At 39.3% G+C, this 21,359-nt stretch overlaps 1 protein-coding gene across 1 annotated transcript in view; it reads right to left on the reverse strand.

Moving 5' to 3' along the window:
• Positions 1–21,359, reverse strand: part of DZANK1 (double zinc ribbon and ankyrin repeat domains 1) — a gene marked incomplete at both ends in the record, with an annotated part of 66,964 nt that overhangs the window by 18,224 nt on the left and 27,381 nt on the right. Inside the window, 9 exons of the mRNA XM_084247719.1 lie at positions 1,770–1,870; positions 2,274–2,370; positions 4,053–4,127; positions 6,066–6,169; positions 8,042–8,249; positions 9,525–9,689; positions 10,485–10,607; positions 16,748–16,840; positions 20,554–20,667. Coding sequence (XP_084103845.1) covers positions 1,770–1,870; positions 2,274–2,370; positions 4,053–4,127; positions 6,066–6,169; positions 8,042–8,249; positions 9,525–9,689; positions 10,485–10,607; positions 16,748–16,840; positions 20,554–20,667 — 1,080 coding nt within the window. The remainder of the gene's footprint in view (positions 1–1,769; positions 1,871–2,273; positions 2,371–4,052; positions 4,128–6,065; positions 6,170–8,041; positions 8,250–9,524; positions 9,690–10,484; positions 10,608–16,747; positions 16,841–20,553; positions 20,668–21,359) is intronic.

A 21,359-nucleotide genomic window follows, 5' to 3' on the forward strand; every position in this document is an offset into this window, starting at 1 on the left:
AAGGCCTCTGAGGCTTTGAAAGGAAGAGGCAGGGGTTCAGGCTGTGTCCCCTCTGTTCCTGACTCCAGGGCAAGTAGCTTAGAACAAGTGAACCCCCAGGAAATTTTTGCTTATATTGCACTCCATCTTATGGAATATATACTAGAAGGCACAATAATGTCAGCTTCATGAAATCTTAGATCTTTTTGTCTTTTGTTTATGTCTTATTTTCAATACCAGGAAACATGTCTGATATATCTGTGCTCAAAAATAATAATGATTATTTTTCATGAGTGGACAGATGCTATAGTTTCTGATGCCTTATCCCTATATGCAAATGAGAAAATAAAGGCACATAGCAACAGGGGAATTCAGATCACATACAGAATAAGTGGGTGGAGTATCCAAAGTAAAAGTATAAAGTTTGTGGAACTCCACACTTCTCTTACAGTCATAAACAATATTTCCAGCTGGGAGGCAGTGGGAGAGTTCAAGGAATCAAAAGCAGTGAAAGTTAAAAAAAAAAAAAAACACCTCTAATTTCCCCCCAAGTTATAGGTGCTTATTTCATGCAACGTGTGTGGTAGGAAGACACAAGATTAAAGTGTCAGAGACATCACAGTGGCAGGCGGGTGGCTATGGCTGTCCCCATCTCCAGTCAGGAGGCCCAGATAGTTGGGCCTTGTTGCTAAGTGCCAATCTCCCTGCCACAGCCAAAGAGGACCAACTAATAGGCAAGGTGGTTGAACTGAGCAAGATCACCAACCACCTTTCTCCAAAGTTCCTATTGAAATTATTCATGATCTATATTTTTGAAAAAAACTCTTACAGCTGTGGGAAACTCTAAAAGGGTTAATTGTGGGGAATCCCAATGACTAAAAGTAGATGAAATCTGATTGACAAGGAAATCAAAGGAAAACCAGTTGAAGATGATAGAGGGATGAGTATTTTCTCTCCATGGAATCCTGCAAAAGCTCAGGGCTAATCACCAAGGAGGGTCAATGTCAGGCACAGGCTGAATTCCTGAGTGTATTACTGAACGGCGCTATGTGAACAGCTGAGATGGACAGAGTCCTCTCCCCTGTGCAAGAGGGCAGGCTTTTGCTTTCTGCTTAAACTTTGATAAATATTTTCTAGAGAATTAATGATTTTCTCGAATAAAGACTTCTATTGAGAGCACTGAGGCCCAACATGGGAGAAGAACAAAGCCCAGCCCTCTACGACAAATACGGAGAGGATTTAGAGGGCAGGAAAGACAGTTTCATCCAGAAAGAAAATACACCAGAGAACTTTATACCACCATCCTCACCACTAGAGAAAAGGCCTTCTTAGATGATTCAGAAGCTCAATGGCCACATACCCTTCAGGGAAGTCTGCCCACAGCAAGCCCATTCACCCATAGGGACCCCAGAGATCCATATACCCATGATGGGAACCCATGCCAGGCACCCCAGCTAATCAAACTAGCCCTTCATTTGTCAACAAGACCTGACAACCAAGGATCAGCACATACTTGAGATAAAAAATAAGAAGGAAAAAGACATGCAGATAGGACTGACCTCAGAAGTAACAGAGGTGATTCAGAAAAGTGATGGAAGTTAAAAATTATTCTAATAATCTTGAGATATTTTAAAGGATTCTGGCTCCATAAAAGTATAAAATAAAAGTATACTGTCATAAACAAAGGAATAGAGAATGAAAAAAAATCCTTCCCTTCAAAATAATCTCAGAATAAACATCAGCTAGACAGGCTGAAGAAGACAGCTAGAAGGCCCAAGGAATACACATACTGTAAACTGTTCCTTCTGTTCTTGAAAGTTTTTGATCTTGAAATCCTTTGTCTTCTTGATCTTTTCAGCGGTGTCTGATGTGCTCTGGCTGTAGTCACTTGCTGGAATGACAATGAGTCAAGGACCAAAAGGAAGCCAGTCCCCACATACAAAGAGCTACTCTACTGCCATGTCCTTCAAAAGGTTAGAAGAAATAATACAGCTTTTGTAGAACTATTTCTAAGACTAAACATGGCAGGAAGGACTCCTGGGGCCACTCAGTCCATCCAGAGGATGGGCAGAAAGAAGGGCAATTGAAAAGACTCGAGTTTTTAGTCAAAAATACCAACCTCCCCCTTCACTGCCAATATATTTCCTTCTTCACTTCTGAAAAGCCAGAGAAATGAAATGGCTGGAACATATAAGATGCCTGGTGGAACCAGCAAATTTTAAGCAAAGTCATCCTTTCCAAGTCAATGTGCTCCTGGTCAATCGTTTGAAAATCTCCAGACAGGTACAACTCACCCAAGCTGGACCTGCTGCTGAACAGCTCATTACCACCCTCAGTGACACCGCTCAGAAAGTGGTCGCTGAAATTCACCGCCTTGTTGAGGTAAAGATTCTGGCCAATGACAAAATTCAAGCACAACAAATGAGGAGGCTGCTGTTCCAGCAGAAAGAATGTAGTGCTCCTCTTTTTGTTTTTGTTTTTTAAGATTTATTTATTTATGCATACAAGAACTGGGGTACAGGCTAGAGATGTGGGGGGTGAGAGGTTTCACCAGAAGCAGAGTGGGGAATAGAACAGGCAGATCTACTGAAATACACTGCTGAGGGGAGCAGCGGGTGAGTCAGGAGAGGTCTGCTGCACTATGTGGGTCCCCTCCTTGGCCGGGGATCGAACTCAAGCTGCAGTGGCTGCGGATTGTTTCATAGTGCTGCATCTTAACCCCTTGTGCCACCAGAGAGGCCCCTCCTCTTTTTGTTAATGACAGCTTTAGCTACACAATCAGCTTGAAACCTGGCTTCCTTCCTGATACCTCTCTCACCTCACTCTAATCTTGCGTTCATTTTGCCTCTTCACAGTTTTCTTAGTCTGGCCCCTCCTCTCCGTTACTACAGCCACAGCCCCCTCATCTCACACTGCAAAACCCTAACACATTTCTGCCGGCCCACCTTCCCTATATTATTCCTCAGTTGCCTTCACATAACTTAGAAGTAACTATCCCGTGTTCCTCACTCCTCTTCCCCTGAAGTACTTCCATGAGCCAAGCTCTGCTTTAGTCACACAACCTGAAACACAGCACTTAGTGGTTTTTTTGGTTTCAAAGAACCTTTGTGTGCATTAACCCACTGTATACTCCCAACCTCTCTTTGAGACAGTAGGGCCCATGCATCTCTCTTACTTTTAAAGACAATGCTTGCACATAGCCAGAGCCTAAAAAAGGCCAGTTCTCTGTCTTTTCCTTTCTTTCTTGACCTCTCTTCTTAATATATTAGTTATTCTTTTGAATATTTTGATTTCCTGTCCAGTCAAATTAAAGGTGCTGATAACAACCCATTAATGCTTGTCACACACTTACAGGGTCTGTGACAATGCCCAAACCCCATATATGAGGGCAGGTTAGGGGCCTCTCTGGTGGTGCAAGAGGTTAAGTCTCAGCATTATGAAGCTATTTGCAGCCCGAGTTTGATCCCTGGCCCGGGAGCTAACCCACATGGGGCAACAGCCCTCTCCTGTCTCACCTGCTGCTCCCCTCAGCAGTATATTTTAGTGGATCTGCCTGTTCTGCTCCCCACTCTGTCTCTGGTGAATCCTCTTATCTCCCCACATCTCTGACCTGTACCCCAGTTCTTGTATGCATACATAAATAAATCTTTAAAAAAGAAAAAGAGGGCAGATCAAGGAGGACATGACCACAAAATTTGGTTTATTTTATATAGGCAAATAGATCAATTACATATCAGCAAGTGTTTCTGTGAGTATATCCTAAAACTACTTATATCACAGAACTGTCCTTGAACCACAGTGAATATAAATTAGTCTGAGGATTACAGGACTAATAGAATGGGTGACAATTCCTGTTCTTACTGTATCTTTATGTACCTAAAAGCTGGCTTCTCTGAAGTTTAGCTCAGTTATTTACCTAATTTATGAAATTTTTGCCTGACCTACAGTGAAGTTTCACAATATTTGAAACTTTTCCTTTCTATGGATTATGAAGAGCCTTTCAGTAAAGTACAAGCTACAATTTACTAGATCAACCAATTTTCAGACAAATAACTGCTAAAAATTTTACTTACCTTTTTTGAGACTTGACTATAGTTCAGCCTGATGCTAACTTCATAGCCATCTTGATGGACAGTAGCAGAAATAAGCTTTTAAAAAAGTATTAGAGAGAATTCACCACTGTGGTGTAAGTCTCAGTGCCCTGAGCAACATAAATTTAATCAAATATTTAATCAACACAAAAGAAGGGAGCAAAAGAGAAACAGAGGAACAATAACTAGATGAAACAGAACACATAGCAAAATGCTGGTGATATCTATAATTCCATAAATTATAAATGAACTCAATAAATACAGATGTTTCTTGACTTACAATGGGGTTAATCTTATAAACCCATTGCAAGTTGAAAATATCTTGTCAAAAATATATTTACTACACCTAACCTGCCAAACACCATAGCTTTACCTACCTCAAACATGCTCAAAGCACTTACATTATCCCATTGTCGGGAAAAATCACCTAACACAAAGCCTAATTTATAAAGTATTGAATATCTCATGTAATTTATGGAGTACTGTACTGAAAGTGAAAAATAGATGCCCTGATTCAAAAGTTGAAGCACATTTTCTGCTGAATGCATTTTGCTTTCTCCCCATTACAAAGGTGAAAATTTTAACATTGTTAAGTCAGGGACCACCTGTATTATAATCAAAGAGCAGGCTTGATAAAGAAAGCAAGATCCAAATATTACTGTGCACAAGAGGCACACTTTCAGTAATCAGGCCACATGGCTGGATGTTATCACCTGGGAAAAGGTGTCCTAGGGTGCCAAGCCCTGGCAATCAAGGGTCAAGTATCATAGGTAAACGTTCTCTCTATAAGTACCAGGAGGAATTTACATTAAAGAAGGGGTCACAGATGCTTTAAGGATCAGAGAGTACATATTTTAAGGTTTGTGGGCCATATGATTTCTGCCTTGAATATTCACTATCATCATTGCAGCACAAAAGCAGCTAGTCAAAAAGTAAATGAACAAGTGTAGCTGTGAGCCCATAAAACTGTATTTATAAAACTGGGTGACAGGCTAATTTGTCCCACAGGCCATAGTTTTCAGACCCCTGGATTAGGCTAAAGAATTCACAAAATAGATTCTCAAAATAAACCATGCAATACTTGCCAATGAAACAGTTTCAATGTTGGCCTATTTGGTGACAGAGGAACAGAGAGGCTGGTTTTAGAAAAGTCTTTCTAACCTTACGACAGAGAACAAGGTCTTCTCATGCAGGTGCCTCTAAAATGGTGGGGTAACACCAGGAGAAGGGCACGGGGCTAGGGTCTGACAGAACTGTTTCAAATATGAATGCCCCAAAACTCAGCGGTACAGTCCTGGCATATCACCAAAACTATAGGAGTCCATTTTCCTTGGTGGCAAATAAAGTTTATCCTGATTACTCACTGCAGTGTAAAATTGCACCCCAAACTTTGTGACATTAAATAACCACCATTTTATTATGTTCATGGACTCAGACAGGGTACAATAGGAAAAGCTTGTGTTTACTCCATATATCTGAATATTCAGCTAAGGAGACTCAAATGGCTAATGTGACTCAAGGTTTGGGGACCTTAAGGACCTGCAGTCTGGTCACTCAACTGCCTGGCCTTTTTTTTTTTTTTTTTAAAGATTTGTTTATTTTATATACAAGCACTGGGTACAGTCAGAAGCGCGGGAGGGTGAGAGAAATCACCAGACAGAACAGGCAGACTGATGAAGTACACTGCTGAGGGGAGCAGCGGGAGGCAGGAGAGGTCTGCACACCATGTGGGACCCTCGCACGGAGGGCCGGGGATCGAACCGGCACTGCAGAAGCTGTGGGCAGCTTTGCAATCCAGCGCTCAACTGCTGCGCCACCAGGGGAGGCCCTCAACTGCCTGGCTTTTGAGCCCTCGTAACACCAGGATTGCAGCTGGGATTGCAGACAGATAGATTTCATGTACACTCATCTACATCAGGCAAAGTCAATGGAAGGAACTTCAACCTGGTCTCCTGGGATTATCTGGGATGGAAATTCGAAGCAGAGTTCACCTACCTTTCCCATCCTGGGTTCTGCAATCAAGGCGCGAAATTCAGGGTTATTCTGAGCGTAAGACCTGAGGTGAGCAGAGATGTGATCCAACTGTTTCCTCCAGTATCCTGAAAGGAAGAGAAATTATCCACATGGAAATTATCCACATGGTTATCTGAGACTAAGAAAAATGATAATGTTGAATGAACATGTGTTCTCAAAAAAGTCATTTTTCTGTGCCAAACCTTGTGATGTACTAGAATAGGTTCCACTTTTGTTCCCAGCTTCTTTTTACATGATTAATCATAGAATATTATATAATCTTAAAAGAACATGTTTTGATTGCCACATATGGGTCTATTTTACTTTCTCTTTAAAATAAATGAACCAATTTTAAATGTACACTTTGGGTTTGGGGAAGTATATACATCCTAATTAATATGCAGAATATTTCTGTCACTCTCTTCCAGACTGCATAGAATTTAAAACACATTTGAATTTATTGCCATCATTTAGAACTGTGGAGATTTCACATGGGTCTATATTTCTGGTTTCTTGTGTACAGGTGGGAGATGCAGCGGTGATGGGCCTACATTTCTGCAGAGGCCTGGCTTCTTGAGTCAAAGGACAGCTGCCCACTTTGAACAGGGCAGGGGCCTTCCAGGTAGTCACAGTCCCTGAAGGTTTGGTTGTCTACCTTTACTTCCCAGCTCAGCCCTGTGGATAGCAGTCTATAACCAGCATGGGATCCATTTTACCAATGTAGACACTAAAGCTGAGAACAATCTGGTGGCATTTCCAAGGTCACTCAGCATGGCTTAGTGGAAAGGGTACATGATTTGGATTCAGACAAGCCTGAATTAAATCTTAAATTTACCATGAACTGGCTTAGTGAACCTGAGTCAGACATTAAATCTTATTAAGCCTTACTTTTCTACCTCTAAAATGGGACTGATACCTCTTACCTCATATGTTACTGTGACATCAAATAAAAGACCTAAGTATCCCATTTTGGGTTCCTCTGACAGCAAAGCCTGAGACAATGATTTAGGACAGGTGTTTTCTTTCCAAGCAACCCTGGGAAGCACAAGTCATGGAGCAGCAAAACATGAAAAGAGTTAAGTCAATAAAGAATGTGTTAAAAGCTGGTTAATTTTATGGGCAGCTGGAGTTCTGACCTTCTGAGAACTTATAAGGAACCATGTAGAACATGCCTCAGGAGTGACCATTGCAAGGTACACACACTGGAGCATATTCATAATAGCTAACCAGTGACCACAGCTCAAATGTCCACCACCTGATGAGTGGATAAACAAATGTCCTATGTCCATACAGCAGAATATCATCTAGTCATAGAAACAAAAATGAAGTACTGAAATGTGCTACCTGGATAAAAGTTCACTTATACAAAGTGAAAGAAGTCATTTACAAAAGTCCATGTGTTACACACTTCCATTTTATATGTCCAGAGAAAGCAAATCCATAAAGACAGAAAAAAAGACTACCAGTTGCCAAGTACTTCGGAGAGAGCAGGAAAAGAGTAGCTGCTTCTAGAATTCAGGGTTTATTTTGGGGTGATGAAATGTTCTAGAAACATATAGTGGTGATGGTTGTACAAAATTGCTAATATACTAAATGTCAGTGAATTGTATATTTTAAAATGCTTAAAATGCTTACTTTTGTTATGTGAATTTTATCACAGAAAGAAAAAAGATAGCAATAATGGTAGATAGCAATAATGACACAGACTCACAACACTTCTACCCTAACAGTGGAAATCCATATGTACTATTTGGTTTGTGAACTGGAACATGGGGCTGAGTCAAAACCTCAGAGTGCTAAAAGTTCAATGAAATGCTATTATTCATGCAAAGAAAAATAACTTGAAAAAAGAAAAATAAAGGAACTTCTTGTACATAAAACCTAAAGGAAGAAAAAAAATGTCATTTCTTTCAGAGAAAAGATGAGTTCCCTCCTGACTAGTATACATTTCTCCTCACCTCTTCCTGGACTGACAGCTGTCAGAAGAGGTTTGTGGTCACTCATCTTCTCCTGCCTCTGCTTTTGAGAAGCCATTTGCTCTTCCTTTTTTGCGAGTAGCTTGCCAGATGGGTAGAAAAGACCAGCAGTCTGTGTGCCCACATCCTTCTTAGTCCCAGCATAAGATTTGGGCAAAGGAACACTTAGGGGCTGCCAGGCAGATCGGGGCTATAAGAGCAAGGCAGAACACATTTAAAAAAATTATAACACAATTGAATTAATTCTCCATTTTGCTCACAGAAAACAGTTCTAATCAGAAGTAAAAATACTACCAAGAAAATGTACTCCAATCTAAAAGGGGTTTTTCCACACCTTTGCCTCATCATCCATGTTTCTGTCTTTCCAAAAACTCCCAGAGTAATCTTTGAAGCCAGCCCCATTCCCGTGGCCATTTACAATCTAAAGCTCAGTAATCAGCTGGTGCTCCTGTCCTGCCAAGTGAGGCCTAGAAGACACCTGCTCTCTCAGCTCTAGTCCAGTGAGCACAGACTTTCTAATCCATCCACATGACTGGGCACAAACATCTCTGAGACACTTCAGTGCATCTGAACCTGGGGACTTGAGAGGACCACCATGTAAAGGTGTGTAGGCTGTGCACTGACAACAGCATTATTTCACCTAGAGGCATAAATGTTCACATGGTAGATGCCATACATTTGCATATTTATTAAACAATTTTTCTGGTAAATGGAAGGAAATTTCCAACAGATGGCAGTCAGGTTTATTGGGAAAAGAACACCTTTGCCTCATTTGCAAAAGGTGCCATATGGGCTATTAGGAATCCCAGGATCTGTAAGTCTTTTAATCTGGGTTAAGAAGGTCATGAACACTCTAAAAATGAGTGCAAAGTTGCTGAGTGCATGTGCAGTCTCTCTTCATAATCTTCAAATTCTTCTAATGAAGAGATGAGAAGAAACCTGAAAAGTCTCTATGAGCTTAAAGAAATTCATACAAAGATGGTTAGAAAGTGAGGTCTTCTGAAAACAACTTTGTGAGATTTTTCTCAAACTAAGGCTCGTTGTTAACAATGATAAGAGCAATTTTATATACCTGATGTATGTTTTCTAAAATATAAAAGAGCAGGGTAAAAGTCCTAGGGTAACTTATAAGAAATTTAAGAAAAGGGAAACATGCTATCCCATGTATTTTAAATTCACTTCTTGCTAATGACATTGTATCCATTGCCTTGCAAATGTAATTAGGCCCCAAGCTACTATAGATAAATGCATATGTAGATATTTAACTTCTGAAGAACTCACCTGAGTGTACCTGAATCGACTGAACTTTACACATTGAAATAATGGTAGTTCATATTTTGTCAAAAGCCCATGTGAAAGGTCTAAATGTTTGGCTCTCTTTCACTGGGTTGATTCATAGGGTGGAATACACAATTTCAGAATCACCACCTCTTGGCACTGGTTCTTACTACAGAGGAAGCCTCACCTTAGCAAAAGGGCCCGATTCTCCAGCAGCCAGAGTCAGACTGTTGTCCATGCTAAGTCTTGTCAAATACTTCACATAAATACCACAGGAGCCACAGAATCGGGCATATGGGTGATTGCTGGCCCCACATTTAGGGCAAACAGAGTAGCGTACAGAAGAGCCAGGCTAGAGGATAAGAAATATTTTTATGTTTCTATGAAAATTAGATTCATAATTTTCCCATATATCAATTATTCCCATATTACACAGTCTCCATACTGTCTGACCCAACAGTTCTCTCTGCTAGAATTTTTCCTAATTACGGTTAAGTACACAAAGAAGTATATTCAAGGCCATTCCCTGCACGATTAAGAGGAGAAAACTGGAAACAACCTAACTGTTCATCAGTAGGGGATGGCCTAAGTATACACAGTACATACAGACAGTGGAATATTATGGAGCTTCTGAAAAGAATGAGAAGAGAGCTGACATGATACACTCTTAGGTGAAATGCCAGTTTACTTATTAACGCATTGAACGGCCTGAAGAATACCTCAGAAACTGAGAAGCAGTGATTGCTTCTGAAAAGAGGAGCTGTGGGACTGGGATCACAAGGGAGACTAACCCTTGTATAAAAACCTTTTGTATTTTGCACACAACACTTTTTCAAATAAAAAAATACATAATTTTGAGCATTTTATTTAAAAGGCTGGCAAACAGGCAACTCATAAAAGGCAGATAATAGAAATAAATGAGTGAAAAAAATCTAACCTTAAAGAAATGTAAATCAAAACATTTAACAATGAGAGATCATTCTTAATTGAAGAGAATTCATTGTCTCTGTCTCCAGTTTCTTAGGTAAATAAGTACCAGTGACCAAACCCTAAGAAGTGATTTCTGAAAGGCTGTGGAAGAGAAGCCTGGTTCTTTCTAGGGTTGGGGTGAGGTGCTCAGCACAAAGCTCAGTTTAAGAATACCCACCATGGCTCCACACCAGTCACAGAAGCTAGCTTCCCGGTGATTCTGGCGATCACATTTGAAGCAGGAAATGGTCTCCCCTTTCTGTGTGGGCATAGGAGGGGCTTTATCTCCCCTGTACAGGGACTGGTGAACACAAGGGTATTTATAGGCAGATCAATACCGTAAGTCTCCAATTCCCCTCCCATCCAGAAAAGAAGAAAGCCCCAAATCAATGAAAGTTCTTGGGAATATAGTATTTTTACCCCAAAGAGTAAAACTATGATGAAGTTAATTAATAAATTAGTACAAAGAGCATGCATTCTTCACAGGAAGTCAATGAAACTGGTGCCTACCACATTTTGATATTTCTCAGTATCTTTAATACTAAAGGTAGCAAGTCAGTGTTGATTTACGATAACAATGAATAAAGTTGTGAGGCTCCCCAAGTGGCAATATTGAGGTTGCTCTTACGTTCTGAGGGGTTTTGGCTTCCATCTGGGCATGTGAATTTATTTTCCACTTCTATCACATAAAATTAATTGTTTTATTTTGTGGAAGGAAACAGAATTGTTTTGTGAGAATTTCTGAGACTTGGTTAGGTGGATTAGCCTCTTTACTCCTATTATTTACTCGCTATTATCTAGTAAAAGATTTTCTCATCTTCCAAAAGAGAATGGCTAGGATTCATAAATGCTCTCTGAGGCACAAGAGAAGGTAAGACCCAAAATCTGAGCACAGATTATCTGACTCTGAAGTCTGACTTATTCATGAATCCACTCAGTCATGCAACAGCTTCCCTACACGTTTGTAAAGGGATTTCAGATGGTTAGTGGCAATTAAGCATGTAGGAATACTTAACACAGGCTCAACCTCCATTTGTCAGTTTATTTCCTTCTCATTGTGTTTTCCACTAGATTCTTACTTCCTTAATGAAAAGGACTATCATTCCACAGTTTTTTCTCCACTTAACATAGCACCTGGTGCTTCGGCATATGAGAGTCATTCAAATAGTTGCTGAATGAATTTAATTAATGAATAATTGGTTTAATTGATAAATGACTGTGTACACTGCCACATATTCCATGTGTAATACTAAGAAAGCACATATTGGGCAAGATGTTTTCTAAGGGGCCTCCCTGGTGGCGCAGCGGTTGAGCGCTGGCTTGTGAAGCTGCCCGCAGCCTCTGCAGCGCCGGTTCAATCCCTGGCCACCTGCGAGGGTCCCACATGGCGCGCAGACCCCTCTGCTGCCGGCTGCTCCCCTCAGCAGTGTACTTCGTCAGTCTGCCTTTTCTGTTCCCTGCTCTGGCTTTGGTGAGTTCTCTCACCCTCCCACGCTTCTGACTGTACCCAGTGCTTGTATAAATAAATAAATAAATCTTTTAAAATTTTTTTTAATTTACTCTACTATTGAAACAGGGTTGTGATATAAAACTTGCTAATCTGGGTTTCATTGAAATGTATCTACCTACCGTTCTATTGGACTTTTAAAATGTAACACTGCATTAAAAAAAAAAAGTTATTTCACTCCACTCACACAAATGCTACTTAACAAAGAAAAGACATCAAGGTATCAGATGGGACTTGCATGTTACTTCTATGATTGCATGCCGATGATAAATGATCTCATTGTGACATCTACTCTGACATACCCTTCAGACAGAAGTAAAACTTTGAAAAAAAATTCAATTTTGTGATCATTTTTGAAACAGTTTTGTTGATAGATGAGACCCAGAAACAACTATGTTACTGACAGTTAATAAAATAAATTTAAATTGTTTTACTACTTATAACAGGATACCTGAGAATATTTGAGAATATAATTCTTTTGTGTGGCAATTTAAGTCATTAGCAAGATCAGTCCAAGAGGGTCTCCCTTGTGGTGCACGGGTTAAAGACAGCGCTATCAAGCTATTGCCAACCACTTCAGCATGAGTTCGATCCTTGGCTGGCCAGGGAGCAACCCACATGGCACAGCAGACCTCTCCTGTCTGAACTGCTGCTGCCCTCAGCAGTGTATTTCAGTAGATCTGCCTGCTCTGCTTCCCATTCTCTCTGGTGAATCCTCTCACCCTCCAAACCTCTGGCTTACACCCCAGTTCTTGTATGCATAAATAAATAAATCTTGAAAAAAAAAAAAGGTAAGTCCAAGAATGTCCAAGTACTACTGTTTTCTTTTTTATACTTTTTCAGTGTCATTTGTTCTCTGAGATTGCCCTGGAAAATTATAAAGAGTAATTTTAAGGAGGAAGAGTGACATAAAATCTGAAAACATGCTAAGTCAGAAATACCAATAAAAAACTACACTAAAATTTCATCAGATTTGATTTGGAAATAATTATGTATTCTTATTAAAATTTCCAGCTGATTAGTATGTTTTTAGGCTCAGTTCTGAAGAAGAAACACATATAACATTTTTTTTTTTTTAAAAGCTACAGATTTTCCTTCTGGTGATGGCAGAATAATGACTCCCATACAGCAAACAACTACAAAACTGCTATTAATATATGTAGGTACTGGAGAAGCAAACCCTTATAGCTAGTACCCACAAAAGGCAGCTGCACAGAGTTAGTTCCCATCTTCATGGCTTTAGCCTGCCGCTCCGGGCTGTCCACATTGTGCATGTGAAGTGGTGGGAAAGGGAAGTATTTCTATCTAAGAGAACCAGAAATCTGTAGCTGGGGAATATTTGGCTAGTGAAGAGGCAGGGAGCTCCCTAGGAAAGAAAAGAGACAGGTAAGGGAATTCCCAAATTTTGTGCACAAACATCTCTTACTGACCTCTGAACAACACATGTGTAGAACACTCAAAGGAGCTCAGCTAAAGACAAAAACACTTGAACTGAGACCAGACTGCTCCTTTCTCTCCCGCCACCAAAAAAACAAAACCAAAAACAAAACACAATTTTCTTGTGTCTTTTGGTATCTCCCAGAATTTTAGATTGTATCCTAGCATTATAAGTGTTTAGTTGTGATTCTTTTGGATTCTATTACTATTCTCTGATGAATGCTGGGGATTTGCTGTTTGTTTTACTTTTTTTTTGTTTTGACTTAGGAGGCAATAATAAGCTTATATGCCTGGTTTAGTGAATGCACTGCCTGGAATGAACTAGATCAAATGCCTCTTAAAAGAAGTGAAAAATCAAATGAGTTCAACCATGAGATGAATTCGATACTGGAACCAGCAACCAAGTTTTGAAGCACACATTCTTCACATGAATATAAGGATATATTCACATGAATATAAGGATAATGAATATAAGGATAGGAAATTTCAAGAAAGAAATGTAAACAATAAAAATTCTGGAATGGAAAGATACTTGATATTAAATATCTACTGAATGTACTTACTAGCTAAAAGGATATGATAAGGAAAGACTAAGAGAATGAAGACAGTAAATTTATAGTTTATGTTAAAAAAGAAGAAAAATTCAAAAGCAATGATCTTAATTCTCACCTTAAGAAATTAAAAAAGAGGGCCTCCCCGGTGGTGCAGCAGGTTGAGCACAGCGCTGTGAAGCTGCCCGCAGCCTCTGTAGCGCAGGTTCGATTCCCGGCTGGCCGGGGAGATTCCCAATGGTGAGGCAGACCTCTCCTGTCTCACCCGCTGCTCCCTTCAGCCATGTACTTTGGTCCTTCTGGCTGTTCTGCTCCCTGCTCTATCTCTGGTGAATTCTCTCACCCTCCCGCACCTCTGGCCTGTACCCCAGTGCTTGTAGAAAAAAATAAATCTTTAAAAAAAAAAGAAATTAGAAAAAGATAAAATTAAATCCAAAGCAAACAGAAAGAAGGAAATAAGAGTAAACATTAAAAAAAAAAAGACAATAAAGCATAGAGAAAGCCAATGAACCAGAAGAAAGTTCATTAAAAAGATAAACAAAGTTGATGTTTCTAATAGGAGAGGAGGAGGTGGTTATGGGGAGAACACAAGTTATAAACAGCAGGAATGAAAAAGGGAATATCAATACAGATCCTGCAGACATTAAAGGGAATTTCATAATAAAATATCTGCTAATATCAAGTGTTGGTGACAATGTAAAGAAAGTAGGATCTTTGCATTTTGCTGATAGGAACGCAAACCAGTATAGTCATTTTGGAAAAGAGTAAGTAGTATCTTCATAAAATTAACCATGAGCTTAGGTAGGACCCAATAATTCTATTCATTGGTATTTACCCAAGAGAAATTAAAATTATGTCTACACAGGCCTCCCTGGTGGCACAGGGGTTAAGATGCAACCCATGAAGCTGTCCGCAGCCACTACAGCATGAGTTTGATCTCCGACCAGGGAATTACCCACATGGCACAGCAGACCTCTCCTGACTCGCCTGCTGCTCCCCTCAGCAGTGTACTTCAACCAACGTGCCTGTTTTGTTCCCTACTCTTTCTCTGGTGAATCCTCTCATCCCCCCACCCCAGCACCTCTGGCCCGTACCCCAGCTCTTGTATGCATAAACATAAAATAAATCTTAAAAAAAAAAATGGGCCTCCCTGGTGGTGCAAGGGGTTAAGCACCGCACTATGAAGCAGTCGGCAGTCTCTGCAGCAGGAGTTGGATCCCTGACCCGCCAGGGAGCTACCCACATGGCGAAGTAGACCTCTCCTGTCTCGCCCGCTGCTCCCCTCAGAAGTGTATTTCATCAGTCCATCTGCCTGTTCTGTTTCTCACTCTGTCTCTGGTGAATCCTCTCACCTCCCTGCATCTCTGGCCTATACCCCAGCTCTTGTATGCATAAATAAATAAATCTTTTTAAAAAATTCTGTGAAAGACAAAACCATAATGTCAAAAGAGATTAGTGTTTTCTGGGGCTATTGCTCAGGAGAGGAGCTTCTATGTAAAGGGACAGGAGATACCTTTTAGGGAAATGAAACTATTCTATACATTCACTGTGGTGGTGGTTAAAATAACTGTATATAATTACCAATATTTATTAAACTGTAAAATTAACATATGTGAATTTTCTTGTATATAAATTATATCTCAATAAAGTTTGGAACATGAACAGTTGTTTCAAATCAGTAATTAACCATAACCTTAAAAGATATCAAATCTAACTCTCCTGTTAGGGGTTGAATTGTGTTTCCTTCAAAAAGATATGTTGGAGTCCTAATCCCCAGTACCTCAGAATATGACCTTATTGGGAAATATGATCTTTATAGAGATTCTCAAGCTAAAGTAAGGTATTATTAAAAAAATAAAATAAAATAAATAAAGTAAGGTATTAGGTGGACTTAATCCAGATGTCTTTATTAAAAAAAATCTGAACACAGAGACAGATGCACACAGAGGGACAATGATGTGAAAACACAGGGAGAAGGTAGCCATGTGAATAGAGGGATATACCTACAAGCCAATGGGAGCTTGAGGCTACCAAAAGCAATGAGAAAGGCAAGAAGCAGTTCCTTTCCCAGAGCATGACAGAGAGCATGGCTTTGCTATCACCTTAATTTTGGACTTCTGGCCTCCAGAAGTATGAGACAATAAATTTCTGATGTTTTATGCCATTCTGTGTGTGGCACTTTGTTTTGAAACCCCAGGAACCAACATACCCCCATTTGATACTAAACATACTGACCACAATAATCATCATGTTTGTTCAGTTTTGCCAAGGAACCTCTCTGGAAATATAACAACTCCCACTAGTAGAAAATATATAATAGCTCCAAGTAGCAAGTTATTTTCTTTAAACTTTGGTAGTAAGTGCCAAATTCTCTTTGGTATTATCATTGGAAATAAATTGTAAAAGCCTATTCTTTATCATAAGCATTTTGTAAATACAAATCTGATCATCTAAACTGAAAACATTCACTGTATTCAAGTTGCATGTATTCCCCCTCCTTCACTTTAAACATTCAAAGGAAGCTGGCAGGAGATCCAAGAAATGGGCACCCACCAAGTTCTCAACTCTCAAAAACAACATGTGCTTATGTGCTTGATAAACACATACCTGACCATGAATGAAATGTGAATGGGCTCACTTCCCCACTGGCTACTGCCAGGCTTCCATGCAAAGTTACTAAATGTAATTATAAGAATTCACTGAGTTTACTGAATCCCCTTGAAATTAAAACTTTGAAAGCAATTTTGTATTAATTAATATATACTGTTCTTTCCACATATAGATGTATTGTTTTAAGTTTCAGTGTTTCTTTAAAAAAAAAAAAAAGAAGCTTGAGGGAAGGGGGGGCTCTCTCTACACTTCCACTCCCCTGGCCTCCACAAATTATCATGAACATGGAATATTTAGCAGCCACTAAAGATGGACTGGTGCATGCAGTGAACCTACCTCTTGTGCTGAAGGTAGGGCTCCCTCACAGGTGACACAGTGTTTCAGGTTAGCAGGATTTCCTGTGCCACAGGCATGGCAGATTACTTTCTCCTTGAAAACAGAGAATAAGAAATACATGTTTCTCTGAGAAAATAACTGTGCAAAGAAATAATCAAGAAGTCTTTTCAATTAGTCAGCAATTAGAGCCTATTTTAACAAGGGAATCCTGAAATTGGGTTGGTTTATTACCATATAACTAGTGTCAAATTGAACATACTTCTAAAAGAAACAAAGCCCAAAATGGACATTTGGTTTTTTTCATTGTAGAAAATGTGATGGTTGATTCTACCTCTCATGGCTTGAATGATAAACAGAAAGGTGCCCAAGCAGGAAAATTTTACCTATGTTCACAGGAAACTTAGTTCTTGGACTGAGGTTTACCTCATGAAGCTTTATGTCAAATATGAATTTAGTAATGCTCTGCAGTATCTCACTTGGAAAAGTGAAAAGACTGCCTTAAAAAACAAATAGTATGTGAAACTTTCAGAGTCAGCAACCTGGAGATAAGTTGCAATACAGAAAAAAACAAAAGACAAAGAAATAATGGTTAGAACAGTCTAACTAGAGTTCAGCTACCAGAGGTTTGTTCATATCTGTTTAGTCACTGAACCATCCTGAACTATCAAGATACTATCTTCTTCAATTGCCAATGACCAGTGACACTTAAATGTTCCTTTCTACTGTAAGACCTTGTGAAGTTGGTACAACTAAAGAGAAAGATCAGGAAAAGATTTGCAACAAATCTAAACAATTCCGTGTACTCAACATAGTCACTGGAGTAAAACATTCTTACAAACTTATACTTCCAGTGACACCAGGTAGGCCTGTGAAGTCCCCCTGCCTTCCAAAGTCTGCCTACATCCATTTTAGTAGGAGACGCTGAGGTCTTCCTCAGAACTTGAGACAACTCAGAAAGCCAGCAGTGCCCATGCCAGAAAATTCCTAAAGCGCAGATACAACTGGCTGCTATCCAAAATGGCAGAGTTGCTCTCAAGGGAGACACTTCCTGGTTCCTACATTCTTCCAAGTTGCTTAAAGCCAGAGCATTACTGTGAGATTAGGACTGCAATCTTGCTGAAGAGCTTGCATCAGAAAAGGTCTGATGAAACCCATCGAGAAGTGAAACAAATTCCCTGTCCATGTGTAAAAAAAATGAGATCAAACAAAAAATAATCTTGCTGTTTGTGCAGAAATACATAATCTAGAACGAGAAGACTAGAAATCAAGTAAACTGCTTACTTATTCAGTCCAACAGCTTACCTCATGACCCTCACCTTGCAGGGCTCACAATTCAAAACTAGTTAAATGGGGCTAGGGTAAGGGTGGGGGCGGGGAGAGAGTACCTAATATCTAGGTATCCTCATTTTACCATGTATATGTATACTAAAATATCACTTTAAATATATAAAATGTTTATTAAAACCAATAAAATAAAAATTTAAACTAGCATATCATAACTTTGCCCAATCCAAACTGTCTAGTCACAACCTTGCCTTGCAAAATTCTTTCTTAAAAATTTTAATTAACTATTTTTTAGAGCAGTTTTAGATTCACATCAAAATTGGATGGAAATTACAGCGGGTTTCCTTATGCCCGTCACTCCCCCTTATACACATACACATTCACAATCTACCCCATTATTGATACCCTGTACCAAAGTGGTATATTTGCCATAACCAAAGAACTCTAGTGATGCATCATTATCACCAAAAGTCCATAACTTAACTTAGGGTTCACTATACCCTTCCCTGCTTTCTCCCTTCTGAGATACTACTTAGAAATACTAAGTCAAAGTTGTGGTCTGTCTTACTATTAGGTTCAATAAATATAGCTCTCTTAGTCAACAGGTTTTTCCAGTGGCTTTTGACACCATGCCATGGCACACATTCTTGAGAGCAGTGACCATGACCCATAGACAGAAATACTTTTATATTATAATCAATACACTCAGAGATTCATATGTGTTCACAAGGATGATTTGGTGGGATTGAAGACACCATCTAACCGCCTTAAGGAGGATGCTAAACGTCTATGATGAAGACTTTAAAACAAAGTCAGTACCCTTGTTTGCCATCTCATGCACACGTTTGCAACAAATCTAAGCAATTCAGTGCACTCAACATAGCATCTGGAGTAAAACATTTTCTTAAAAAGTAATTAAAAGATGAGACCAAGTGATCATTTCTCTCCCAAAAAATTGCATTTAAAAAGGATTATTCCTGTATTTAATGATACTAGTTATATAAAATTTCTGTGTTCATCCTCAATTTGGATTTCACAAACTGAAGGAAAAATGCTTACTTATACCATTTTACCTCCGTGCCTTTCTCAAACTTGGAAGACCTCTGCATTTCAAAGACTGAGGGTGGCATGATATATATTGAACTTGGCTCACACAACTAACATTTACCCCAATTCCACCTGTCTGTAATGGTTCAAAGAGTTTGGCATGATGTGACCTTCAAATAACCTGAGTAATATAATAATAAGAACAGGTTCTGCTGAGATTGACAGAACAGCAACAATAACAGTGGCTTGAACAAAAGATTTCTCTCTCTCTCCTGTATTACTTTGGAGGGCCTCCCTGGTGGCGCAGGTGGTTGAGCGCCTCACTGTGAAGCTGTCCGCAGCCTCTGCAGCGCAGGTGCAATCCCAGCCAGCCGGCGAGAATCCCACATGGCGAAGCAGACTTCTCCTGTCTTGCCTGCTGCTCCCCTCAGCAGTGTATTTCATCAGTCTGCCTGTTCTGTTCCCCACTCTGTCTCTGGTGAATCCTCTCACCCTCCCGTGCATCTGGCCTGTACCCCGGTTCTTGTACAAAAATAAATAAATATTTAAAAAAAAAAAAGTTTGGAGACAAGGCTCCAGGGCTATATTGTGGTTTTCTACAGTGATTGAAGTTTCTAAAGATTGGAAATAGTCATCTAACAAAAAAAAGTGTACATTTTCATTTATCTAATTTTGGTCCAGCTAGTATTTCAAACAAAATCTCATTTCTGTAGATTTACATACCCTGGGACACTTTAGAACTTTTCACAGTGAAGGGGAACTTGGAGGTGGAAGAAAAAGTGGACTTATCTTTTCTCTCATAAAATTCAATACATTTTGACCATATAGAATTTACAAGGTCATTTTAGGAGGGTTATAGCTCTAACTGTACATTAAGCCCAGGCAATTCTCTTATTGTTAAAAATTCTTGCTATTTTTTTCTCTAGTCACATTTACTTGAAATTAAAAAGTGGGTGTCCAGGACTTTAAATCGAACAATGCAGAAAAGATATAGTTGCATGTTCAATGACTCTGCCAAAAAATTTTTCACAATATGATATGATTTGTTTAGCAAAGTTCTGATATTTAACTTTGTAATATATGTGACTAACTGAAGCTATTAGTTTCTACATGTTAAGGATCCATAATTAAAAGTAAATAAAACCATGAAACCACCTTAAGGACAAGATTATAAGTCAATATTAATTGCAACATTCACATTTAAATGATGAAGTAAAAAATCTTCTAAGTTAGCAATAGCGCAACTTGTTTTCAAATCTATGTTAGAAATTGGATAGAAAACATGTTTCTTCATATCCCTCTTCACATTATAGATTCTGTTAGCAAGTTAAACTCTTGGGTCACATACCTTTACAAAAATTGGAGTGAGTTTTGTTCACAGACACCTGATTATCAACTGTTAGCCAAATTCATTAGTGGAAGAAAGACATTTAATTTCTGTATATTTTATTCATGTTTTGACCACATTTCATTACCTTCAGGTGGAGGCTGGCCTGTGGCTGCAGCTGTAGAGCAAGAGGAGCCTCACATACCACACAGATGGGTGTGTTCATGGGTACCAGGCTTCCACATTCTGCACATAACCCCATCTGCAGAAAGAAAGAGGTCAGGTTTGTCTTCAGAGGCAAAAATGGAAATTTTAAAGTACATCTTAAAATGTAAGGTTAATTTGCTTTTGTAAAATGTTTTAAAGCTAATTATCTTTATTCCTATTCCTATTAAGAGTAAAAATGCATTTTATTACAGAAAACAGAAGTATAATAAAAAGAAAACATATTTCACAGCATGAGTCAGTGAGAAGTTGACAAATCCTTTTCCTGAAAAGCAATTACAGAGTTGGACAAAATTGCCAAAAAATCACCATTTCTGAATCAGAAGGTGGGGCAAACACAGGCTGAAAAGAATAGAACTTCAGATATGAACACGTCTTGTGGTTCTTGTGTAAGGTTGCTGCCATCCTCCTCCTTTAATCCTATCAATGTGATGGCTCCACCATGGCCGGACAGGCTATGAAAACCAGCAGTTGTGTGGCTAGTGATGGGCAGGCCTCACTTGACTTGGAGCACTGGAAAGGTGATGACATTAGTGGCAAGTAAACAGGTAGAGTCAGTGGCTCCACTAGCCTGACATCATGGTCCTGTTTGGGACAGTGAATGGATCAGCATATTATTCAAGGATTTAACAGGGAATTGCAAAAACAGGAGGCTCAACAAATTCTCTACATATCCTTGGTTGACTGAAGGTTATGTGTATGTGCATCATAAACCAGAGTGGGACAAAG

The sequence above is a fragment of the Talpa europaea genome, assembly GCF_964194135.1.
Source record: "Talpa europaea genome assembly, chromosome: 11".
Classification (NCBI taxonomy): domain Eukaryota; kingdom Metazoa; phylum Chordata; class Mammalia; order Eulipotyphla; family Talpidae; genus Talpa; species Talpa europaea.